Source organism: Amia ocellicauda, chromosome 20 (genome assembly GCF_036373705.1).
Source record: "Amia ocellicauda isolate fAmiCal2 chromosome 20, fAmiCal2.hap1, whole genome shotgun sequence".
NCBI classification, from domain to species: domain Eukaryota; kingdom Metazoa; phylum Chordata; class Actinopteri; order Amiiformes; family Amiidae; genus Amia; species Amia ocellicauda.
The window spans coordinates 7,341,610-7,369,338 of NC_089869.1; the positions used below are offsets into that span (position 1 = coordinate 7,341,610).

Genomic DNA, 27,729 nt, shown 5'->3' on the forward strand with positions numbered 1-27,729 from the left:
ATGCAATCTTTTGCAGTCAGATGAAGAGATGGCATGCTTTAAATGATCACAGTGGTCAACAAGCAGGTGTATTAAAAAACACATAGTACACTAGATATGGCTAATGACTCGCATACCAGCCGAACTGGTTTTCTTGTTCACAAGCGAGTGACCATCACATATGGATGAATTATGGGTCCTAATGAGATTTCAATACTGAGAAAACAATAAAAGTTGATGTACATCACAGTTTTAGTGGCCTATGGTTTCATGGGTAGTGTTACACTCTTTCAACAACCCTGGTAATATAATATGCAGCTGGTCCTAAAAGGAATGCAAAGGGTTTTGTGTTTGGAAATCTTAGCAGTGAATTGAAATTGTGAGAAATAAAGCTTAACTCCTTTTCTTTCTTTCAGTTTTTTTAAATCAGGATTGTAATATTCACAATCCACCTAGAGCAATGCTAATATTACATTTTTTTAAGTAATAAAATTCTATCTGCTGCTCAGTGGAGGTGCTCAAAATGAGTTACATACAGTATACCTATCAGTTAGTAACCTAATCCCAGGCAGTTTAAAAGGGTGCTTCAAATTGTTCACATTGCTCATGCCTGACAATGAGTACAGGTTGCCCCCAGCCACATAGCTGCCGCCACAGAAAGTCCTTCTTTAATTCCTGATCCCCTCCCTTAAAAAAAAATGTCTGCTGTAATATTCTATGATAACATTCAAAGTTTAATCATGGTAAAGCCCTGAGAGGCATTGCAAACTGTGATACAACCCATGAAAAAGCATGACAAGCAAAGAACATGCATGTCCTGGGAAAACGAACCCATTACCAACCAAGTGCACGGTGGTGAACTTTCATAAGCATTCACCAGAAATAAAACAATGGTCAACAACTGTTCTATTTCTGAGCAAGGCAGCTAACCTCGTCCCTTTGAGACCATGAGAAATGCGAAGAGGCGATTCAAAGAAATAGAAGGACTAAAAAAATTGCAGCCCAAAGTTGGATTTAAGATGCATCTAGTTGAGGTTGTTAACATTTTAAGTGGACCTATTAATATTCAGGTAATATAAAGGTAAAATCTTATCTTTCACACTTTCATATTGACCTGGAAAGCCACAGGCAAATATTAAAATATTCCCTGAGACCAAATCATGAGAGAGGCTTTCTCCTCCCACTCGGAGATGCCACAGGCCTGCTCACACTCCTAATGCACCCAGACACGTCTCACCCATGCACTACCTGGCATGACCACTTTCACCTAGCCCAATCTGAAAGGTAATAGACATTTCTAAGTATATTTAGCTTATTAAATAGTCAGGGTTTCCCCTAGAAATTTGGGGTGGTAGTGAATTGTCGACTGGCGGGGTGTATAGTCATGAACAAGAATGGAGGAGTGGTGAACAAGAGTGGGGCGCGGAGCATGTGTGCTTTTGTTTTTACATTTTTTTGGTAGTTTTTTTTGGTCGTTCACGCATTTGTTTGGCCAGGCGGCACCAATTGTTGTCCTGAATAGCGCTGGAGGAAGCCCTGCAAATATTTTTGCCAGCTTTGTCAATAGGACCCCCAAATTAACATGTTAAAGATATCCCTGATGGGCTCTCAGACGTTTTGGACTTGAACCTTTGACTCCAGACTGTGGAGTTTGACATTTTTTAAATAGAAAGCTATATTCCAGGCTTTTAGAAAACTTCAAAAGGAGTTCAAAGCATGCTTTTCTAGACGAGACTTAAAGATTCTTGGTACGGTTAAAAAAAACAAATGAGAAACAACTCACAAAATAATATATTCCAAGAGCACCCTTGTCCGAAAGCACACTGAGGACAAAGTATACCCTTATCAATCTCTTAGTTGTCTTTATAATACTACTACTACTACTACTACTACTACTAATAATAATAATAATAATAATAATAATAGTTAATTTAATTGCTTCAATAATTGTATATGAAAAATATTGATAAATATTAGTTAGATTGGAAAATAAATAAAATGCATTCTGCACTGAATATTATTTGACGAAGAAGGCAATGGCACTACCCTAACTGAATAAACAAAGGCATACCTACAGTGCATAATCAATGACACGGGCGAATTCCAAGAGTAGAAACCCCGAGCATGAGGTTTGTTTAATGTCTTGTGCAGTCTTCACTGGCTCAGCCCCATCATTCCATCAAACGGGAGAAGGGAGCTACCACTTTGGCAGGGAGCCAGAAAGGGTAGTGATCTGTATATATAAAAATAAGAAAAAATATATATATATAAAAAGCCACCCATACATCATATGAAGGGGGACTACAGCTGTGGAAATACGCTGCAGGCAAAAGTTCTTGAAAATCCCAGAAAGTGCTGCAAACATCTCTAAACAAGGTGTTTTTTTTCTCCAGCACCTTTCTCACCAAAGGTCCCAGTCCCAGCCTAGGCAGCTAGTCAGATTGTTAGCTGCCAAATAAAAAATTTATGAACTTGTACAGCAAAGGATTGTTCCAGAGCTCATTTTATACATTTCCGCGAGGCTCGTAAAAGATCTTTTTGACATGTAGAGTCAGTTTGCAGTTCACAGTATCTGACTGGTTCTAAATGTTGAAAATAAGATTTAGAACAATCTTTTCTTCTTTTTGTTTTAACTCTGTAAATATAACATGGCTAGAGGGGGCAAACGCATTTTCTTATAAGGAAGGCATGTATCTCTTTGCACTCTGATATGCTGTTTAATGATTTTGTAGAAATACTCTAATTAGTATTAAGAAAGGATATGTACTTTGTAAACCGAGATGAGTGGATATATAACGCCTTTACGATGCATGCAGCCCTTAGCCTGGGCTGGCTGTTACATGGGAAATAAAATAAGTATTGATACAAGAATCAGAAATATGAAGTGACCAGGACAAATAATATAACTCAAACCGCTCCATTGACCCATAATTCACCGAAGCACAGCATTGTGTGTTATTTTAAACAGTATTTTCGTCTGTAACTGAATTATGTGAGAGCCGGACAAAATATAATACATTCCAACAATTTGATGAGATTGACAGCTGTTCTAATCATTAGTCATTCATTGAATATGCTCTGTATTTTCTGAGACATACAACATTCACTTTTTATATTACACATTTGGCTAAATGTTTTCACGTTAAAAAATATATATTTTATAACATCTGTTTATTGAGAATATATATATATATATCTGCCTTTGTTTTAGATTTGCAGTATGCTTAGTGTTTGGCTTCAGGAGTGAATGAGTGCTGTCTTTATTGTAAGGGATTACGTAATTGTGATGACAAAAAAATCTACAGTTAGATGGCACCGTCGTTTAATGCAGGCAGGTTGGTTTATGATTCATGACATCCCCTATACATTTTAACAAGCTGCAAATAATAACACACAGGAAAATGGCTGCCTTGTGTGTCTACCGAGTCGGTGTAATAGGATGTGTGCCGTGATGCTGAGCGTCTGCTTTCTTCCAGGGACACAGGATGTAAATGTCAGCATTGGTGTCAGACAGCCCAACTCGTAGGTTCTGTTTGTATGGAGAGATGGAGGTATCCGGGTGGATTGGAGTCACGGATTCACATCTTATTTATTCACTTTTGACTGATCAAAGTCCTTCAGGTGTTATTGCCTGCCACCCAGCTGCATAAATCTGACTATGACTTTGTCCACTTTACCATCTCTTTATTATTTATAGGGGACACAAGCTCTGCAAGCATGGATGCAAAAATTTTTTTTTCCTGTGGTGCACCTGGTAACACAAAAGTAACTTTGAACATCTAGGAACACCCTAAAGCCATATATTTACAGCATTATAGATGCCTGTAGCTTGTACTGCCTGAAAAAAAAAAAAAAAAAAAAAATTACATATCCTATATATATATTACATACACTCACCTAAAGGATTATTAGGAACACCTGTTCAATTTCTCATTAATGCAATTATCTAACCAACCAATCACATGGCAGTTGCTTCAATGCATTTAGGGGTGTGGTCCTGGTCAAGACAATCTCCTGAACTCCAAACTGAATGTCTGAATGGGAAAGAAAGGTGATTTAAGCAATTTTGAGCGTGGCATGGTTGTTGGTGCCAGACGGGCCGGTCTGAGTATTTCACAATCTGCTCAGTTACTGGGATTTTCACGCACAACCATTTCTAGGGTTTACAAAGAATGGTGTGAAAAGGGAAAAACATCCAGTATGCGGCAGTCCTGTGGGCGAAAATGCCTTGTTGATGCTAGAGGTCAGAGGAGAATGGGCCGACTGATTCAAGCTGATAGAAGAGCAACTTTGACTGAAATAACCACTCGTTACAACCGAGGTATGCAGCAAAGCATTTGTGAAGCCACAACACGTACAACCTTGAGGCGGATGGGCTACAACAGCAGAAGACCCCTCCGGGTACCACTCATCTCCACTACAAATAGGAAAAAGAGGCTACAATTTGCACAAGCTCACCAAAATTGGACAGTTGAAAACTGGAAAAATGTTGCCTGGTCTGATGAGTCTCGATTTCTGTTGAGACATTCAGATGGTAGAGTCAGAATTTGGCGTAAACAGAATGAGAACATGGATCCATCATGCCTTGTTACCACTGTGCAGGCTGCTGGTGGTGGTGTAATGGTGTGGGGGATGTTTTCTTGGCACACTTTAGGCCCCTTAGTGCCAATTGGGCATCGTTTAAATGCCACGGCCTACCTGAGCATTGTTTCTGACCATGTCCATCCCTTTATGACCACCATGTACCCATCCTCTGATGGCTACTTCCAGCAGGATAATGCACCATGTCACAAAGGTTGAATCATTTCAAATTGGTTTCTTGAACATGACAATGAGTTCACTGTACTAAACTGGCCCCCACAGTCACCAGATCTCAACCCAATAGAGCATCTTTGGGATGTGGTGGAACGGGAGCTTCGTGCCCTGGATGTGCATCCCACAGATCTCCATCAACTGCAAGATGCTATCCTATCAATATGGGCCAACATTTCTAAAGAATGCTTTCAGCACCTTGTTGAATCAATGCCACGTAGAATTAAGGCAGTTCTGAAGGCGAAAGGGGGTCAAACACAGTATTAGTATGGTGTTCCTAATAATCCTTTAGGTGAGTGTATATACATATACATACATACATATATATATTACAGAAATACTTTTTTGAGGGATTGGAGGTTTTCAATCTGAATGATACAAGTTTGGTGTGCTAGCTTTGAGTAATTGGTAACCCGGAAGGATATATATATATATATATATATATATATATATATACACACTCTTTATTTTATTATTCATATCTATTGAACCCAGCATTGATATGATTTAAGTGTATTTTTATAAAAGATATCGCTGTTTGTCAACTGACTTAACATTGCCACAGATCACATACAGAAAAAAAGGCTGCCTTGACAAGTACAAGCATACCAGAAGAGAGAGGAAAAAAAGAAGACTAATAAAAAATTAAAAAAGTATTTTTGTTAGTCTTAAAATTCAGAAAGCAGAAAGGGAAGATTAGCTACAGCTACCACTAAACAACCTTTCAACTCTAAGGTGGATGGATAGCATGTTGTCCATCAGTCAAACCATTTGTGAATACATTGATCGCTCTGACGTTCTTTTTTTTTTTTCCTTCTTCTTCTTTTCTTTTTTTTTCTTTTTCCTTTACCGCACCGTTACTGGTTATTCCCAGTATTTTTATTTTCCTTGAACGGGTCAGACATCGATTGATTTTTGTTTTTATTATTGGCCTAGTGGAGAAAAAAATCATGATTTATATATATATTTATTCTAAAGCAGTTAAAGCTTGTGTTTGTGTGTTATTGTGTGTAAGTGTGCAAGTCTGAATGTGTATGTGTAACCATGGAGTACTCAAACCCCTTGTCTTCACTACCTTTAAACCAAAAGGGAAAGAGGTGGGGGGGGGAGTTTATTGCATACAACAAGCCTTCACATTGTGGAGGTGTTTCGCTGCCCTCATTATAGCTGGTAATAAGGGGTGCTGAAAAACTGCTGAAAAAAAATATATATTTTAAATTTTAATAATGCTGGTACGATTTTGTAAATCTTTTCTGACAGAAAAGTCCTCATTATTTTTATCTGTCTCTGAGGAATTTCTTTTCTACCACCTCCCCTGCTAAACGGCCTTACTTGGGATTTTTTTTTTTCTTCTTTCTTTTTATCAATTTTCAGCTGAATTTGTGGGCCTGCTTTTTCTCTCTTTCTCCTTCTCTCGCTTTGCCGTCTGGCTGGCTTGAAGAGCCCGTATTGCTGCGACGGCATCAGAACTGGAAGGAAGGAATATTTTGGAGGGAAAGTATTTATTAAATCAACCGGGTCTCTGGCATGAATAATACTGATTATATCAAATGAAGGTTTTTACATGTAGGCCTCAGGTTGGCTTTAGAACTTATTGCTGCCTTTTAAAACTTTCTCAAAATAAAGAGGAAAAGGTTGTCATTTTACTCCAATTTTGTTTAATAGATACGTGGAAGTCATGTTTTATGGGCATTCTGTGAAATGAAATAAGCTTCATACAAGTTTATTTATTTTATTTCTCTGTACGGACTTTTAAAAAACATTTAATTTTCCCAGCAGCATACTTTATTGAATAGACTTGGCTTAATGAGCAATTTCTTATATGATTACTACTCAGCTGTAATTTCCCTTCTTGGACAATATTTTTAGTTGTATTCCGATTTATAGTTACCATGTATTTTCTCATTTTTCTGTATTTAAATCAGCAAAACTATGTCCCTGTTGTTCACGTCTACACAGTATTGTCCTTTTTGTCTGTGAACCCTTTGCATGATAATTAATATTATTTTAATACCCCTAGATGTCACTATGACATTTTTCTTAGTGTATAAAGTAATAATCAAATCATAATTGGAAAATTCTGGAAAGATTGTTACATTCTAGTTTGAAGTTAAAATGACTTTGTGCACTGTAGGTCCTGTACTGTAGTAACAATCGAGGAATAATATGGATGATTTTGAAAACAAAGAGCTAGAACTGGGAAGGAAGATATGCAGGGAAGAGTTAGGGTCAGGTTTGGGTTTTAATACAGCTTACAGCTGCTTTTACTTGTTTTATTAGTGCAGACGGTACCTTTTTTATTATTGACTGTACTGAACCACATGGGATCCATTACGGTTATACTTTTCTTATAGTGTCCCATACGGAAATGTACGGCGTACTTGGATATTTAACATATGGCTCCTTAATACACATGGTGGCCGTATATTTAAACAGACAAAACATATTGAAGTTTCTTGAACTGTAGACATATAAATGTAATCTGTGCAGTGTGTGTATATATATATATATATATATATATATTTGTTTTGGTTTTTAAACAGTTGTACAGACGTATGGTCTCTCGGCCTTCTGTGTTTATTGTAAACCGACAACGACATGAAGAGCGACAGAAAGGAACTGAAAACATGTCAATAAGTCAGCGATGCTCCTCTCACAACCTCAGCTGTAAACGAAACTATGAACGGACAACCAAACGAAATGATTCTTCTCAGTAAACCTGGCAAATTCAGAACCTGCACCAGTGCATTTTTTGTATAGATCCATTTAGCCGTCTAAAGCTGAAGAATGACTCACGGCTTTGGTGGGAAGGTTAATTCTGCTTACTGTTAGGGCAAGGCTTAGACTTTCAAAGTGTCACAGACACCATTTTTTATATATTTAAACATTGCTTAAATGAGTATTACTCAATTTTAATCCTGTTTAAATTAGCATTAGGGCTGCCTTGGGGCCCTCCACCTACCTATAAAATGGTTGTCAGACCAGCTGTACCACAGGCATATTAATCTACATTACTGTAGGCAGGAGTCTAAGAGACTTCACCGAATTGATTCAAGATTAATCTGCTCCACTGCCCAGTTGTCTTGCTGGATTTTTATACAAAAGGCTTGCACGGTGTTAAATGCATATTTTAAATGTTTTGTTCATTAGGATGCTTCAGTTTGCTGTGGAGCAGCTGGAATAATTTGGAGATGACTCTGTTGCACTGTGAGATTCTTTAAAGTTCAAAATCGGGTTCATTTGAATTCAGATTTATTTTGTTGGTCCTCCACGGATATTTCAACTTACGGATATATTGAACGGAACGACGCGGAAGTCTCCTTCATTTACCATCAAGTGAACTGGAATAGTTAACCATTAATCTATCTGGAATCAATAGACTTCGGCACCTTATCAATTGAACTCCTTGTCCAACTGTGTAAATTGCTGGTGGTAACTAGTCACACATGCGAGCGAAAATCATTACTGTGTGTAAACAACTGGCTGTGTGCAGCCGCCACACTGATGACTATCTTCTCAAGGTCCTCTGAGGGCTATAAAATGCCTGCCCTAGTGTAGGCGTGCACTTGTTTAATTTCATTAGCTGTAAACTCATCGAGCTGCCCTGTATCAATAGGGGGTTTGGCACTGCTAAGTATATGTTGGAGAAGCAGGTGTGCTGAAGCCACGAGCGCTCACAGCTCAGCCCTCCTTCAAGCTGTTCTCCTACCTGCTGAAGGTGAGAGAGCAACAGGCCCGGGTCTGCTATGAAGCGTCGGCCCACTATTCTCAGGACTAATCAAATGGTTTGAAAGAGGCAACCAGCACTACATTCTCGGCATAACTGAACAGTGTACGCCAAGACACGTGTATTTCAATCCCCAAATGACCCCCTCAATAATGGCTTGACCCTGGGGGGAAGGAGTCACTTCCTTTCCCAGTACACCAGTCCACTCAGCTGCAAAATTGGGTACCAGCAGGACCCCGAATCGCAAACACAACTTGGCATCTCTGTTGTGCATTTCTGGGTAAATAATCACTGTTAATAATGCATGAAGATTAAATAGACATGAGGGAGATAACATATGCTTATTCCTCTTTTTTTTCCCCTTGCGTTTTGCTTAAGACCACAAATCATTTGCACTCATTTTGTCTGTGGACCCCGTAGAGTGTCTCTTTTGTGAGACTCATTCCTCGTCACCTGAAGGAAGAGTCAAGTCTGAGTCTGTTCTGTTTTCATAACTGCAAATTACAAGGGGGGGGGGTATTTTAAATAAACACCCTGCCAGTTGAAGGAATCAAAAACATACATTAAATGTCTCTTAGTAACTGCAGTGAGAAAACACACGAGTTAAGCCTATTGTTAAAATCCAGCAGACTTCTTCAGTTGCATCATATAATGGCTGATGCAGGACTCGTTGTCTAGCAATGCACTCTGAGACCTTAATTACTAAGCCTAACTGAACTATTTTCTTAATTAGTTTTTTCTAAACTGTTTTCTCCACTTAGTCCTTAGTTTCAGAAATCCTTAGTTCTCAACATCTCTATTAACTGGTTGATGTTTTAACCACTGTTCATGGGTTATGTATTCATGATATAAAGACACAGGTGGGAATTACAGCATTATGTCCCCCCAAAGGTCTTTGCAGTCTTAGATCTGCAAATGCTTACATTTCACCTGTTTACTGAGAACATCTGTCTAACTGTGGAGTTTTGAGTCCCATCACCTGCAACTGATTTTTTTTTTTTGCCGCGTCCAACTGAAAACAATTTTTTACTAAAAGATTTACTCAAGCCAATAGTTCAATTAAAAGGTCCAGTTGCCGCAGTCATTTTGAGCTCAGTTGGACTGGAAACTAGGGTGTCCCCGGCCCCGAGACTGGGAGATATGGCCTGCATGTGTGAGTTCGGAGCGAGGGAGGAATATAGGTTAAGTGTCCAGTGTGTGAGTGATGAATGGTGATAACTTGGGCCATTCATCTCCTGCTTAGAAAAGTGGACACAGGCTCTGTTTTTCCAAGGCATGTCAGCAAATGTGATAATTTTGTAATCTGTCAAGGAGCATCGGGAGACAACACTTTTGGTGTGTCATTGGAGAGTAACTGCATAATTTCACGCTTTTTTCTCTGCCCCCCCCCCCGTTCATGTTTTTTGTCTTCTGTTTTTTATTGTTGTTTTTTTTTCACCTAGTTTTTTTCCCTATTATTTTTTTATTCAAAGACTTCATTGTTCATTTGGTGCAAGTGACATAAGGCAAATGTAAAATCTTAAAAAAAATAATAATAATAATAATTACTTGGAATTAGAAGGAGAATTCCATAAGTGATTCATTGGTTTTATTGCTCATAAGAGCTGCATGAGGTACTTTTTCCATGTTACCATGAAAGGAAAGGCTTGCAATCCTAGGCACATTTGTGTGTGTGTGTCTGTGTGTGTGTGAGAGATACGGACATAGCAGAGGTGGTCAAATAGATCCTGTCAGACTTAATTGAGGCCGACAGAAACTACCTACTGTTTAAATTAACACATGTTTATTGACAAAAATGTAATACTTCCCTCTCTAAACTTAATGTAATTTACATTTCAATCAGCATTTAACCATAACAATGTTTTGTTGCACTTTTCTACTCACATCTTTACTTTATTATTCAGTGCTGGCAATAGTTTTTGTTTTTCCACTCCTGACACAACTAACAATTTGTTCAATTACCCATGTTAAAAAACTAAAACAAACAAAAAAAACACAGACACTTAACTGCATTATTTATATGATTATAATATTTGGAAATGTAGTTTAATACCTTATTAGTGGAAGCTCACATACCGTACTGCATACTTATTTGAATACAGTGAATGGGTTTCTTTATTGAAACGCTATGCAAGAAAGTCCTTTATAAACATGATGCAGCCATGGAGCAATGTTACTTTGTCTACAGGTTTGTCTGGATTTTGTGTGGCATGTTTTATAAATAAATACATGTACACTTAATCTTTCTTTTCCTGGAGATGTTCTCCTGATAATGGTAATAAGAAATAACATATGTAAGAGTTTGCAATTGATAAGGACTGCAAATAAGACAAACTAAAACTGTTTCAGAGAGCTTGATCCACAGGGAGCACTAGAAAACTGTTGTGCTTATTACCCATGACTTACTTTATCCTTTTTTCTTTTTTGCAGGATCATCCAGAATCGTATCTTGATGTTTGTTCTGGGGGCTATCATCCTCTTCACCATTGTGCTGGCTATTTATTTTTCTGTCAGAAGACACTGATTCTTCTCAAATCCCAGTGTGATTAATAGCGACAAAGCATTCGTTCTGAGTAATTAGGACAAATTGGTCACATGAATCATTCTCTCGCACTGACAGAACTCTCCTCCCAAGCACACACTGACTCAGGTGCAAGCAGTGAAAGAAATGTTGTAGGATTTTTTTTTTTTTTGGTTTGGTTTTGTTTTTTGTAATGTTTTTGGAAATCTTTGCATGGAATCTCCTTTTCCCTCTGCACAGAAAGGATTTCTGTCGTATCTGAAGGCATAACCAATGTTGAAAGGTTCTGGGAGATATCTCAACAGTGCAACCACATTTCTTTTCTGTATTTGTCTTGTATTTAGTGTTTAAATGTCTGCTGTTTAAGTCCTGTTTTTATAACGGCTGCACTACATAAGATAAATGTTAGATTGTCCTGTCTAAATTGCATAGAGAAAAAATATGAACAGACTGGCAGTGTCAAAATATCGGTGGTTCTAACCATCTGTAATTAAAACATCAAGGCCTGCGTACTTCGTAAAGAATTAACCGATCAAAGCATTGGGGTTCCAGACACTTCTTCGTATTCCAAAGTTTTAGTGTGATCTTATAAAAGGTGAAAGCAGATTAGCACAAAAATATATTACTTAGGTCAGTGCCTTAAAGTGAGCATTTTCCTCCCACTTGGGGTAAAATTAGATTTGATTGCTAAAGTCAATAGGTATTAATGAGTTATCTAGTATTGTTTCATCTTATTTTCAAAATTATGCTCAAAATCGAAAATATTTAATGTGCACCATTAATATCTAGGTCAGTTGCTTTTAAACTGATACTACCTTTAAAAGATAATTGTTACAATGTGTTCACTTCCAGATAGTTCCTATATGCATTGTGACACAAAAAACAGAGTGAGAACAATGTTAGCTTGATTATTTAAAAAAATTAAAAAGGCGCAGAAACAATTTCAAAAATAATATGATTTAATAATTGTGCTGACTTAAAATTATTTCAAATGGAAGGTTTTGTGGCGGAGAATTTCACTGTCTTGATTGATTTATGCCGGGGAGTTCGAAACAGTGGTAACAGGACCAAATAATAACTATCCTGTGTGTAAAATCCAGAGGAGTCATTTTTCGGTAAACCGAGTGACTCTTATTTTCCTGCCGTTTAGTGTGTCAGTGATATACCCCTCACCTTAAAGCTTTTCACCTTTCGGCAGTGCTTTATGTTAACGTATTCAGTTCGCTGGCTGTCCTTACAGAGGTAATATCTTGTATGTAAAAGGATAATGCTTGGAGTATGCTTATGCTGATCAAGTCCCTTTTTTATGTTCAAGCCGAGAAAGCAGATCTGGGACCTGGAGGGGGGTTGAGGACGGGGGAGGGGGTGGGGGGGGGTAGCAGGTTTCTATCAAATTAGGAAACCTTACAGTTGAATAAAAGTTATTATGATTTTAAACGCTTAATACTGGAGAATCGTGTGTGCATACCGACGAGGGCTGTGAAGGCAAGCGCTGCCACTGACGTCAGTTTGTGGAGACGGCGATGGAAGGCCATTTGGTATTCTGTTTAAGGCAGACCGGATTGTCTTATTTTGGAACCAGCTTGGTGGGGGGCTTTCTTTGCTGCTGCTTCAGAGCACCGAGCTTCAAAGGCTGAAATTAATGGCGAACAAAATTGTGCAGCTCTGTCCATCCCATGCGGGGCAAACCCGTTGAGAGTTATCATTAAGTTGAGGAATAATAATACAAAATAAAGGGGAAAAAAATCCTGCCAGTCTGAGAGAACCTCATCAGATAATGACCTCGATGATTGGTTTTTCATTACCAAACAGCATCTAGAGATTGTCTCACCCATACAGGAAAAACATTTTTTTTGTGTGTGTGTGTGTTTGTGTGTGTCTGTGTGTGTGTGTGTCTGTGTGTGTGAGCGCATGCTGTACTTTTTTTCTCCAAACCTGTCAGATCATCTCAGTATTTCAAATCCAAGGAAAACAGCGTGGCTGCCGCTGTATTTGAAGTTGTAATGGTGTCAAAAAGTCACGACTGACTGACAGCCGTCACTCCCAGAGGAGCTCATTAAATCATAAAAACTTGACAAGGAAATAATTGAGCATCACCGACAACTTGGCGCCGGTTTAGATGTTTTTATTTTCTTTCATTATTAGTCCCTGCTATTATGTTCATTAAGAAATTGCATTAAACAACTGTTAGGGGGGCTAATGATTTGTTTATATCCCCTTTTTATTATTTAAACATTAGCTGTGTCATGTGGTACCTTGGCAGACTCTGACTATCATCTGGTTGATTTTTTTTTTTTTCTCCCTCTTGGAGCTGCGGGTGCCTTTGGAATATGAAATAGATTATTCATTACCCTCCTCCTTGCGACTGATTTGGTTTCATGTAGCGTCTTCCATGGAGGAAGATGAAAACTTGTCAAAAATAGGTTATATCTTATTCTAAGGGGCAACAATAGCAGCAGGTACAGACACACTTTAATATTTAATTAAGCTTGATGTTAACCCCTATAAGTGACTTTAACTGTGAGTAACATACAAGTGCAGGAGAGGAAATAATTACTCTTAATTTGCAACCTGGACCATAAGCATTCTTCTCTGTACTCCAGCGCAGTGTATGGTGTGTGTTGCTGTATCATCAATTATCAGAGGAAAAGAACTCAAAGACATGATATATTCACGCAAATTATCGATAATGTGTGGTCCGGCACGCTGTAAGAGGCAGCTTCGTTTTTTCTTGTTGACGTGAATGGGGAAAACGAAAACGATTTATACAGAAAAACACGCTGGTTTGCTCAGACCACTAGAAGTTGATTACATTGATGTGTCTTCGAATAACTTAAATACAATTCACGTGTTTTTAGTACGTGCGCCCAGATCCAGATGTTACATTTTTGAAATCACAGACAGATGATATCTTTTTTATTTGCATTAAGATTTACTGACACGGGTCAAGTGAAACATTCAAAGGAAGAGAACGAAAATTGCCCTGTGTTTACTGTTCTGCAGGCGTTTTAAAGCAAACTTGCGACACAGCTTTCAAAAAGAAAGTGGTGAGTCTGCAATAATTCAGCTACTCGGTGATAAACATTTAACAGTTGAGCCCCACAGGGAAGAGTAAGTGTCCGTGATTTATCTACAAGCAGCCTGCTCAAAAGATTCCTTCTAATGCAAGTGACGCATTTGTCCAGAAAGCAACTCGCAAGCAACAGTATTTGACAATACAGATCAATTCGCGTCTGTTGCCTCTTTTCTCTCATGTTTCCGCGTCTGCCATACTCCCCGCAGTCTATAGCACTGGGGGGCTCTTTTTGTACACTGCAAAGGCAGGAAAGAGTTAAACGGGATGTCTTTGTTATTGTACTCGGCTGTGTTTCTCTCATGATGATCACTAAAAAACAAACAACAGCCTCACCTGTCCTTCCCAGCGCAAAATGTGACCCCGAGACGACGTTTGTGTTTTTATTTATTTTTATTTTTGCAAATGAGCAAAGCTGTTTTTTTTTGTTTTTTTATGTAAATCAGGCAAGGGATATGTAAAGGAAGAGGCATGTTTTAAACACTCCTTAATTAAAGTTGTTGGAATCAAATAACCTTCTGACACCACAACCGTGTAACAAGCATTCGTGAGCTCCCACAGTTCTAACATCGCACATACTTGTTTCTGCTCTCTCGTGTTTATAATTTTATTTCAACAGATTCTGTAGATGACTTCTCCTCCGTGTTGCTTTACCTGTAGTCATGAATTACTAGATATGTGGAATGTGCATGTTCTCTAACACTGTCATTAAATGCAGTATCGCATTTTAAAAAAGCAGCGGACTCGTGTCTTTTTTAATGTTTACTTCATGGTTTCATTTTGTCAAAAAACTCTTTTTAGTTTGTTTTCACCCACACACAAGCACAGTCAGACAGTTCGCTTACCTTTTTTGTGTTTCGGGATTTACTAAGATGCCGTTGTTTAAAGGCGGCGAGCTGACAAACTCAGGTAATACATTTGAATACTGTGTGAAAACAAAAAGCAGCTTTTTTAGTTGGATCGAAAATGCTTTTTCACTGAGGTAATACAGAGCCTATTTAGGGTAGCCAGGCTGTGGGAATACCGAGACAATTGGGCTTACCTTCTTTTACAAATAAATCTTACATCAAAGACTCATTTCATGTATATATGATGATGTTTTTGTAAATGGGTTCCTAGAAGCACATTTTAATTACATTACATGATGTTTTTTTGTTGCTGCGCTTAGCATGTCACCAAGAGATGCTAATTTTGGCTCTGCCCCAATTGGGAGCACACAAATTGACTTGTGTGCTTCTACACAGCGGAGAGGGACTTTTCACCAGTAATTTGTTTTACTCTGCTATAGAACCCTTTACTGACAAGCTGTACAATGTGGTCAGCCACTCTTTGAACTCTCTCTTTCTATGCTCACAAGCCATTTGACTGAAAAACTGATCTCACAATAGGAATTCGTATTCATCTGTAGTTTGAAATTGGTCAGAGGAGGGTAAGTGGAGATACAGGGCGGAAGAAAAACGTACATATATAAAACATCAACTTATTTTCTACCTGTGCAAGAAAAAACGTAACCTGACATGCTCGTGCACATTAGGGGTGTGTGTGTCTCTTTATAAAAGATGATTCACTATTGGGTAGTCAGCAAAAGCTAACAGTGCTGGCCATTGAGGAAGAAAGTGAGGCTGTGGTCTAACCATACAAGAGCACAGATCCTGACCACAAAGCAGAGAAACAGCTCACACTGAAGAGATTTTAGAGGTTCTCACTTTCGTTTCAACTCCAGCTCACTCACCTCTTTAGCCTCCAAGTTCTCCGTCTTCAGTAGCTTATCTGTGGGTTGCCGTTGAGGTCATAGTCCAATGCTTTGGCTACCACTGCAGCGCAGACACCACCACAGATTACTTCAGGTTTGCTGAACGTCTTTATCAGCATTTCAGTTCAGGTTTCCTTTTTTCGGGAAGTGCTTCTGAGCCCCTGACTTTGAGGAGATGAGCGAAAGAAATGTACGTTTTTGATGCTGCGAAAGCCTCTCAACCCAGATTCAACACCCCTGCCGTCCTTGTGTTTAGAAATCATATATACTTCAAAATATAGTGTATTAGCCCTCCACATGTTAGATTTTACTATAGGAGTGTATCTTATCTCCTAAGTGAAGCTGCTACTAGGAATCTGATTGCCACATGGTAAGTATACCCTTGTATCAACCCAGATGGAGCCATTGGATAGAGTTGATCGCTCTATATTTATTTATTTATATATCTAACCTTTTGGGTCCTGCTGAAATGAAAACCATCTGGGCACAGTGTAACGTTCACCATCCAGACAGTGCGCAATGGTCTGCTCCTGTCCATATTTGGAGGACTTCATCATGTATCCGTGCTCTTCCATGGGAAATAAAGGAAGTTTAAGTAGCTAAATTCTTTAACACGATGAAAAATTAAAAGCGATTTTGAAAGGCCTTTTTGTTGTAACGATGAGCTCGGATCAAAAGCCAGATGACTGTTCTCCAGTGCAGTTTGTATGAGAGCTGTGGGGTGCTGGTCCGAAAGCTGGTTAAAAAAATTTAAAAATCTGTTGAATTGTGTTGTTCAAATCCACTTTGTATGTGATGTCTTACCAGAGAAGGGTCTACATTTTCTACTGGGAAGCATCAGTGAAATCAGCCTCTTCAAAAGACAGAATGGCATTCATGTGCCTGGAAGCCGGAGATCTGAGCTAATGGTGATAACCTGGGACATCTTTCTGGAAATGGGAGTCAGTCAACTTTGATGGGGCCCATCCGCTGTGACAGGCTCTGTGATGGAGGGGGAGGGGGAGGGGGTTTCACTTAGTCCACGAGAACACAAATAAAAAGGAATTGAATTGTATCTATGGGCTTCGTCTGGCCAGTCCAACAACATGAGCGTCAATGTCCACGTGGTCGTGCGTCGGTGACAGCGTTGAATCCGTGGTCGATTCTCCTGGTGTTGTATTGACGACAGCCACTCCAGGAATCCCTGGTGTTTGCTTCACAGACTGGGCTTAAATATTCATGAGCAGGAGGGCCAATCGGAGAGCTTCCTTTCTGTTTCAGCGGAGGAAGTGGAATTTGATTCATAGAGGGCCCCTATGGGTTGACATGCCAGGTCCAGAGAATGGAGGGTTCAGAGGTGACAAATCTGTATGATGTCTTTTCATTCTTTCTCTGTTACAATAAAAGCCAGCTGTAATAAAGCTGTGAAGGAACTCTTTAACACTCGGCAAAGGTTGTGTATATCATGCTAATTTGTCTGGATGTGACAGACTTGAGTCCATTCTTCAGTCTACAGGCACATGCTGTCTATACATCAATGTAAGAAGACGTTCCTTACTAAAATAAAGATTTGAATGAAGATTTTTGTGTTTGTTAGTTTGTGTATTTGTTTTCAAAATTGTGAATTAAATATGTACCATAAGTAACTTTTCTCTTTGTTTACATATGGCCCAGGTTACCAAAACAAACACCTGATGATAAAATATGTTTTTTAGGTCTTAATTGTGATTTAAATTTCGTAACTATGAGTCAGAAATGGAAGGTCCCCATTGAGGTAAAGCTTTGGTAGCATTTGAGACCTTGTTACTTGTTACTGTCCAGGTTATACCCCTGTGGTGTGTTTATTCATTTGCTCCAAACATATTGTGATATTTTGTGTGTTCTCGGGTGCACAAGATACGGTAATGTCCACACTGGTAAAATTGAATGGAAAAGAAATAGAAAAGAATTTGGAAATGCATCTGTTGTAAAAATGGCCTTAGTAGGGCACACTAATTGATGTTTGATGGCCATTTGTTCATGGTCAAAAAACGACTTTTGAAAACCTGTTATATCTTTCGATGAGTGTTTATCCCAAATAAAATAACTGCAAATTTCATTGTTTCTGTCCTGATCCTGGTTTCTGAATGGGATACTGTACTCCATCTTAGGATAGATTAGATAGATTAAACAGTCAGACATATTAATAGGTAGAAATTGTGACAACGTGCCTTGGAAGCCTATATACCCATGGCCGTGAGGGAAAGAGCACGTACACACCATATAAGAGAAGAGAAGTGTGTATACCTCAGCGCAACAAAATGTACAACTTTTGTTCATTTCAAGGATTTTGATCGCCCAGGCGAATAGACACGGCGTATTGATTTTTCCCTTACAATGACTCCTGGATTACCTATTTTCTCATTTATTTTTAAAGACAACTCATGAGATTTTACAGCAATTCTGCCCAACCTTCTAATATCAAAATCCCTTCTTGACCCTGAAAATTGTAATTCTGCTATAGATCACAGCTGCTGAATATTACCTTTTACTAAAGCGGTTAAATAAAATATGTCCAAATCACTAGATCCCACAAGCCACGACTGAAATTCTAATTAGAACAGCACGGTGCCCATGCTCAGAAGAAATATCTACTGATATCTTTTCAGACTTGTGAGAAAGAGAAACCCTGAAATAAAATAAAAATGAAATCTCTGCAGTTTACACACTTGAATTAAGAAGCCCCAAAAACAAATGTTTAAAGGGAATATTAGGTAAGTATTCTACATTTTTGGCATGGGAAGGGACTGAATATCCAAGTATTAACGTAGGGCACTTGATATGTACAAGAATCTTCACAAGAGAAGTTTATATTTGGCGTTATTCTGTCAGACTCACTTTATTCTAGTCTGCAAGGTATTAATCGCAGGTTATTCTTGACGCTTTCCTTTCTTATACTGTAATTTGATTAGCCATTTATGCTCAATGACATATTTTTTGCACTTGCCTTGTATTACAAAAGTGAATTAAATATAGGTTAAGTCTAATTGTTATGTAATTTAAAGTTGAATTAAAAAAAATGTTTATCTCAAATGGATGGTATTGATCAAATATGTAGTTCACAACAACATGTGTGAAGAGATATTTTGTGTACCTTGTGTGTAGTCCGACAAAATTCCTAACTTTTTTTCTGTTGATTATGATATATTGGCTCATGTTTAACCATTATGTGTATTGATTTTTCAGTGGGCCAAATTGAACACCTTCCATTACATTACCTGGATAAGTTGATTCCTAGATAACCCATGAGTAAAGCTGAAATAAAAAGCACATTGTAAAGAAACAACTGACATTACAGTCATCTTGGTTTGGATGTGTTCTTTCACCAAGTGTTGCCCTACACTCAAATCACAAATGACAAATCCTATTGTGGTTTCATTATTGTCAGGAGTCACCACAAGTTTGCACTTTGCGATTCACAAGTAGGTGAAAAGTTTTGATCAGACTTTGAATTGTTCCAGTGTAGTAACCACAGTCACCTCACTGAAGTCCAACCTGCATTCACAAATGTGTACCAACTATATTGAATTGCTGCCCACGCCATCTGGCCATCATTTCATCTGTTTCGTGTGGCTGTTATATTGAAAAAGCAACTTAAATGTTGATTGTTACTCTCAGATGAAGAGTCTAGTTACTGTACAACTTATTAGCTACTTAAGAAGTGACATCTCTAAAGTTTAACTCATTATTCAAGGTGGCTTTGATTTTCTTCAAAGATAAGAGGTCTTTAATATGTTGCCCAAGAAATGTGCATCCAAAAATGTGTGAACAATGTCTTCAGCATTCATTTGTATTTCCCTGATGTCCTGCATGTTTCAACACAGAATTTAATTGAATACATTTTAGAAAATACATATTTAGAAATATCAACATATTAGTCTGTTTTTTTGCATCATCAAGTGCAGGAAATCACTTTGTAACACCACTCTACTCTTTTGAATCGGAAAAAAAAAAACATAATTATATATATAAAGTATATTCATTAATCATTTATCGTAGCTAATTTCCATATTCCCTTTTCCTGGCATGTCAAAGGATCGTTTGGCATCCATTTGGACTTCTGTGTGAAAGTGATGAAAGTGCTGCAGAAGCAGTGGCTTTGGTCCCCCAGGGAAACGGCGTGTGCAGGAAGGGGGTTAAATTCATTAATGCTATTATTAATGGCCGCTCTTCCCTACTAGCATAAGTGAAGTCACAGTTCTAATTAAACAGTCAGTCTATTCACAAGTTTTCAAAGTTGTGGCGTCGTGGGGAGCCTTAACGTCTCTTCACAATTTGCTCAAATTTGATTTCATTCATGTTTGTGTTTTTCTTTTACGTTGATGACCTTTCCACAAGTAAGTACCTAAATCCTTCAGCCCCATCCTCTTCGCCCAACTCAGTTGTTTATTCCCACTGTTTTTCGGTTTCTTTGTTTCCATTCAGACAGGAAGCCAATTTGAAACAGTTTGGACACAAATTTAAATGAAATCACTTGCCTATTTTGCTCACAGTACACATAATACACTTAATACATTATATATATAACCAGGAAAGGCAAGGAGTTCATAATTTCTCTAAATCCATTGTTTCTCAGACAATCACAGGTGTCAAATGTTAGGTCAGGTGTTGCAAATCCGACTGGCAGAATTGAATGTTTTGCCTGGCTTTCTTTAAGTGAAATCCATTTAAAAATCAAATCTGAGGTGTGGGATTGAGCTGCACATACACAGAGTAGACACTGTCAAGGACAAAAGTTTGCTCCCCTGTTTGTTGGGCACCGCTTGTGAGAAAGGCTCATTCTGATTTATTACTGGCTCTTCCTTGATGTTATGTGTGAATCAGAAGTGTAATTTGTTGCAATTTATGTAAGTTATTTAATTATTTATAAAGGGTGTGCAAAGTTGTGGCCTTGAATGCAGATAGGAGAAAATACAAGCAGAAATACAAATAAAACGACAATAATAATAATACATGTTTTTATATATTTATAGTTAAATCAATAGTGACATTGCTGAGGTTGAGACTGTGCCCTCATCGGCCCTCAGAAATAGCTTTTAGCAAACTATATTGGCATACACAATAAAACAGTTTCAATGATTTGAATTTAGGAGGAATAAACTATCTTACAGCCTTGAACCAAGTCAAATGCTCCAAAACAGCACACAAGCTTTGTTTCTTGATGTTGAAAAACGATTTGTCCGAACTTCAAGAAAGGATCATTAAAAAGACACAATAGTTACATTATTTGACAACCGGAATCTCCCAGACAGGGACATTTAGATAGAGACATCTGCTTTATTCAAATGTTAAAGAACATTCCTTGGAGGAACCCTGATCATAAAAGTCCACGCGGTGTGTGTCCAGTGTGGCTTCACAGGGCCGAATTCATCTTCATCAACAAAGTGAGAGCGACTGTATTGAGAATTGAAGGATATTTCTTCCTTCCTTTGTTTGAACATAGCATCGACACCATGCAGAATGCTTTGAACTTCAAATATGGAAATAGTAATAACAATAATCATAATAACAAGCCTGTGTTTCTGTGATGCAGTTTAATACAGAAGAACAAGTGTGTAGAAGTGACAAAGTGCTTTGTGCTAAAAGGGAAACTCCTTCTTTAGCATTCAGAAGACATACAGAATAATATTTCTCATGCTTGAACAAAATAAAGAAGTACTGTAGTCTTAAAAGACCAATCTTTGGACATATAACTTAATACATGTTTCAAGACACATTGCACTACAAGAACTTATATGTAACATTGGCTATCAAAATACTACTACTACTACTACTACTACTACTAATAATAATAATAATAATAATAATAATAATAATAATAATTCAGAAAATAAGCATTTCTGAAAAGTATATGGTCTTTGGAGATGCACAGGTAAATAGGAGGGCAACAAAACTAAAATCCTACAATAAAACTAGCCTCACCTGATTTTTCTGTATTAGCAACCCAATGAGGAGAGAAAAGAGACCGGTGAACGTGCCAGAAGAACACGATGATGACAACATCCAGGGAAATCTCTCCAGCTCGCTTTCTGAAAGTGGGTTATCTTGGTTTTTAAGGAGAAGTCTTCAAAAGGAGAGGGCAGGGGTTCTGAATTGCCATCACCGCGCAGGGCTGATTGATTGCACTCCGAGCGATGTACAGCACCGGGAACCCTCACTTGTGGCAAGGTCCTCACAGAAAGGGGAAAAAAACACACATCAAAGGATCTGGTAAGTTTTAAAACAAAACCAAACAAAGAAGACACGTAAAAGGGTTCAAAATGCACATTCAGTTTACTCCCAACAGCACTTCTACTTGAAAAAAGCACACACTCACAAAAAGAAGCTTTCATCTGTACCAGTAATGTGATACTTAATTTGAATGTGAGTTATGAGGAATTTAATTACGGGGAAATGAATTATTATATGGAAGACCACTTCATATATGTTGAGCAGTATGACTGGAATAAAATCCAGCAATGCAAAAGGGCCCTCTTTCAGTTCTGAAAAAGCTCTCCTTATTAACATGAGCTCTGTATAATAATAATAATATTAATAATAATGTTTTTTCTATCTCAGTGTTAACTACATTATCTTTGGTGTCTCTGGGTTAATGCGTGCTTTGAAGGCACTCAGAATATATGTAAACCCAAAACTTAGCGAAAGCTGCAACTTTATCTTGCGATGCACAGGCTTCACGCGGCTATCCTTGAAAACTTCAGACCCAGTCGATGAATTATTGAGCACTCAGAGGATGCTCAGATTTGTGTATTTGTTTTACACCCTCCCACTTGCCAAGGATAGTCCTGTTTAGCCCTCCAGCACTCCGGTAAGAGTTTGAGGAAAAGCCAGGCCCACGGTTACACGGGCGCCTGTTAAATTCCCCTCAATCAGTTTTCACAGAACAACTCCCGCTTTCGCAGTCTGCTTCAGTCTAATACAGCTGAAGGAACACATCAGATTCTGAGAGTTGATAATATAGCTCCTTTACATTTTAAAAACTACTGAGGCATCCATCTTCACTTTAAATTAACTTCAGAGAGAAGAGATTGACAGAAACACAGAAAGAGCTCAACTGTTTGACTGAGGTTCTGTCAACCTGCATGGCAATGCTTTCTCAAACATTTTCCACCTGGTGCTTGCCTGCTTTTTTTTTTTTTTTACTTATATTTTATTTTGTTTAAAGGCACAGTAATTACCAAAACACTGCACAGCTCCACTCACATGTCATTTTTTTTTTAAGACAACCTTGTGTCTTCTCAGACATGAAGTGAAGGACATTGCAACAGACAAAGACCAATGAAAGCAGCCCAGCAATCGCCAGCAGTGCTAAAGCTATCATTGACCCATCAACCTACTGCCTTGCTTTATGCCGACAGCTTTCAAACCCACTGTCATTTACAAATTAATTGGAAACAGGTATCATCCAAACCATGCCCACCTTGCTTATTTAAAGCCAACCGCAATTGTATAGGAATGAATATCATCATAATAATAATAATAATCAAAATATTTGTCAGTCATTTCCCAGGATTCAATGGTTAAAAGCTCATAAACTGGAGTATTGATTACTAATAGGTTCATATTATCTGTTTTACTCCTGTGATTGACAGGCCTCGTTGTTAGGTATTAGGAACTCTCTAAGGAGATTAACTGTTTTATAAGAATTAACGAAGGATCTCCTTGTTTGCAGTTCGTTTTAATAACTCTTTGGATGTCATTGTGTGCATCTTGTTGTACAAACAGTATTGACACATGTCGGGATTTTAGTTTTAAGCAGTAGAATTATGAAAGGTATTGGACTCAAACTACAACAGTAGAAAAAGTTTTTTTTTTCTTTAATTCTACAGTCCAGACCTTAATAGTCTGTATGATGTCATTTTATCTATACTGAGTGCATATAATAAGCAAACTAAAGGGGGTAACCTTGAGGCTGCAGTTCAGTGAGTGACATTTGACATCTTTATAATTAACTTGGAAGGACTAATCTCAGTCTTCAAATAATGTGTAGATATATTCCATTTAATATGCTTATAAGCAGCATGTATTATTCAGATATGCAAATCAGGTGTAGTTAGAAAACAGACTTTCTGACACAGGTTTTCTGATTATTAGGACTCGGCTACACTTGATGGATAATAAGAGGACAGTTTATGAGTGGGAGCAAAAGTCCTTCTGGAGTTTCCCCTCCTCCCTCTCTACCTGCGTGAAGAGTCGTTTTCAGGAGGATAATGTTTTTTCCACATCTTTAAAAAGTCTTCCGTTGTTCTGCAAAGTCAACAGCTTTCAAGTGACACACAGTACATACAATGGCTCTCAAAAGTATTCACCCCCCTGGACTTTTCCACATTTCATTGTGTTACAACATGGATTTAATCAGAAGTTTTTGCCAATGATCAACACAGAAAATGTCAAAGTGAAAAATATAATCTGCAAATTGTTCTAAATTAATTACAAATACAAAACAGAAAATAATTTAATGCTATGACACACCTGATTGAGCTGTGGTGAAATCAATTGTCTTTAGAAGTCACAAAATAAGTTGACTGGAGTCCATCTCAATGAAGGTGTGTCACATGATTTCAGGTTAAATACACCTGTCTCTGGGAGGTCCCACAGCTGGTTAGTACAATTCCTAACAAAAACTACATCATGAAGACGAAGGAACATTCAAATCGAATCTGGACTAAGGTTCTTTAAAAGCATCAATCAGGGGTAGGATATTAGAACATTTCTAAGGCTTTGAATATCCCCCGGAGCACAGTAAACTATTTAGAAATGGAGAGAATATGGCTGTGAATCTGTGAACTATGAATCTGCCTAGATCAGGCTGTCCTAAAAAACTGAGTATCCGGGTGAGAAGGGCACTAGTCAGGGAGGCCATCAAGAGGCCTATGGCAACTCTAAAGAGTTACAGTCTTACACGGCTGAGCTGGGAGACACTGTGCAGACTGGAACAATAGCCCGGGTGATTCACAAAAGTGGCCTTTATGAGAGAGAAAAAAACTCTCATGAAATCTGGGCTAGAGTTTGCCAGAAGGCGTATGGGAGACTCTGAGACCAAGTGGAGGAAGATTCTGTGGTCTGATGAGACCAAAATAGAGCTTTTTGGCCTCAACGCTAAGCGCTACGTTTGGCGCAAGAACACCATTTCTACCGTGAAGCATGGTGGTGCAGCATTATGCTATGGGGATGCTTCTCTGTGTCAGGGCCTGGAAACCTTGTAAAGCCAGAGGGCAAAACGGATGCAGCAAAGTACAGAGAAATTCTGGAGTAAAACCTGTTGAAGTCTGCAAGAGACCTGGGACTTGGGAGAAGATTCATCTTCCAGCAGGACAATGACCCCAAACATACAGCCAAAGCCACACTGGAGTGGCTTAAAAACAAAAAGGTCAATGTCCTGGAGTGGCCCAAGCAAAGCTCGGACCTCAATCCAATCCATTGCTTTTCAGCAAAGGTCCCCATCCAACTTGATGGAGCTTGAGCAATTTTGTAAAGAAGAATGGGCAAACATTGCTGTGTCCAGATGTGCAAAGCTAGAGGAGACTTACTGCCAAATTGCTGCCAAAGGTGCCTCTACCTAATATTGACTGAAGGGGTGATTACTTATGGATGCAATTATTTTCTGTTTTATATTTGCAATTCATTTAGAACAATTTGCAGATTATATTTTTCACTTTGACATTTTCTGTGTTGATCAATGGCAAAAACTCCTGATTAAATCCATTCTGATTTCATATTGTAACACAAAGAATTGTGTAAAAGTCCAAGGGGGTAAATACTTTTGAGAGTCACTGACTGTGTTGTCATTTTTGTGTTCTTTTTTGGAGTTGGTCATTAAAATATGTTCAATAATACTATAAGATCATTAAAATCCCTTCCTGAGAAATATTTACACAATATCAACAAAGATCCATGTTAGTACAAGCAAGCATGGGTTTCATTACTTCTCATATGTGACACTGTTTTTGCTATGTCTGCGGCCCAGGACACTGTATGAGTTCACAGCATCATCTTTTCTGAATGTTATATTTCTTATAGAGGGGAAAGAAAGGACCATTTGTGTTCAGTTTCTTTGAGCTAAGCAACTTTTTGAACGTTCTTAGTTGCCAAGGTTTTAGCTCTGAGAGCCAGAAAGCCATACACAGTTCCTACTGTACACAGGTTCATACTTCTGACAGATCAAGAAAAAAAAAAGTCTGAAAATGAAAAATTAAATAGACGTAGAAATGTACATGAATCCTTACAAAGGGTTGAATGTTTTTACACTAATTAAAGTTCACCACAAGGAATTTACATTTGTCAATCTCCATGTTTTTTTTCAATGCATAAGCGTGGGTTTTGGCTTCCAATACCTTGCATGCTCTACAGCAATTCATCGAGCTTTATTCTACTTTAGTGCGCTTTTGCCGTGCTGTACTACACAAAACGAAAGTTATTAGTGGTGAGGATTGATACTACCATGTGAAACAGGTGTTCATTTTGAAAAGGTTTCTAATCTACATACAAATTATCACTCTAAAATAATAAATATCTGCAAGAACATGGGAAAATAAATGAACATACAAACAAACAAACAAACCAAAAGAAATCTATTACACCACCTTCAGCTTTTTTTTTCCAACTTTCATTTTTTTTTCATCGTTGAGGCACTTGCAAATATTGAACAGACTGAACGATTTCTTTCTCCTTAAAGGATATAAACATTTGTAAATTATTACCCGCATATGTCTACTTGTATCAGTTCCTCCTCTATCCATTGGGGTTTATTGAGTGTGCTATTGTTGATCTACTAAATAAATCCCCCCTTGCCCTCCAAGCGCCTCCAGCAAGCCCCTAGCTTCTCTACTCCATGCTCTTCTCATGGCTGCTCTCTCTCTCTGATGCTGCGATCGGCTCGGACTCCCCCCTTTCCCCTTCTTCAGGATGTTTAAGACACCATTTTTTGTGACTTATTGGCCACCAGAGAATAATATGCAAGAGCTCGAGTGAAGCAAGTGAAAGAAGGCCAATTAAATATAATCATCCACATTGTTACAGTGTTTAACCAGGGCTAATTCCTTGGCAAGGTTTTTTTTTTTTCTCCTCCTTTATTTGTGCCTAAAAATCATACTGGGTACTTATACACTACTTTTGGATTTCAGAACAGCTGTATGTGTGACCCTGTCTGGGAAACACATAAATATGATTGTCATCGATGTAGACCAGGAAAGACTGGAAAACTGAGATATTGTCAAAGACCATTTTTGGCAATGTCGTTCTCTTCAGTATGTTTAAATAGCAAAAGCATCCCTCTTTTTTAATATATATATATATATATATACAATCAATATTAATACATTAAAATTGTATTGGCTTTTGGGGCTCCTTCTACATTCGCTGAACAGGAGACCTCAACTACTCTGCTGGACAAATAGGCACAATAAGTGCTTAAAATATAGCTTTAAAAGGTTAAAGACACAGCAGGCAACACTGAAAACGTTTTTTGAAAAAAGCCTGTCATCTGAGAAATATTGAAAATGATGACATGAAAATATAGCATGAAGCTGTGTTTTTTTACTGATTCAAACGTATATCCTACTACTCAAATATGAGTGCTTTGACTTGGCAGTTTGGGTAATTAATAACAAGGTTATAATGAAACATAAAGCACATGTGTTATGTGTATGTGCTGCCAGTGCTTACAATTATTTTGTTTTTGCTGACTTACATTATAAACAGACTCAATTGTTATTAGTGTGAGGAATATGTTGTTGGTTGTTTGGTTTTTTCCTGTTAAAAAAGGTTTTGAGTCATTTGAGGTTTCGAAGACAGAAACCCAGCCATTGTCTTTCCTACCTTGAAACGTTTGAAAAATACGAATGAAG

At 38.1% G+C, this 27,729-nt stretch overlaps 1 protein-coding gene across 4 annotated transcripts in view; it reads left to right on the forward strand.

The window, feature by feature from the left end:
* Window positions 1–14,850, forward strand: part of vti1a (vesicle transport through interaction with t-SNAREs 1A) — a 140,581-nt gene extending 125,731 nt beyond the window's left edge. For all 4 annotated transcript variants that reach the window (XM_066693541.1, XM_066693539.1, XM_066693542.1 and 1 more), the window contains one exon: window positions 10,949–14,850. Coding sequence is in view for 2 of the 4 variants with exons in the window: in XM_066693539.1 (XP_066549636.1) it covers window positions 10,949–11,042 (94 nt within the window). In the remaining 2 variants the exon portion in view is untranslated. The remainder of the gene's footprint in view (window positions 1–10,948) is intronic.
* The last annotated feature ends 12,879 nt before the right edge of the window (window positions 14,851–27,729 follow it).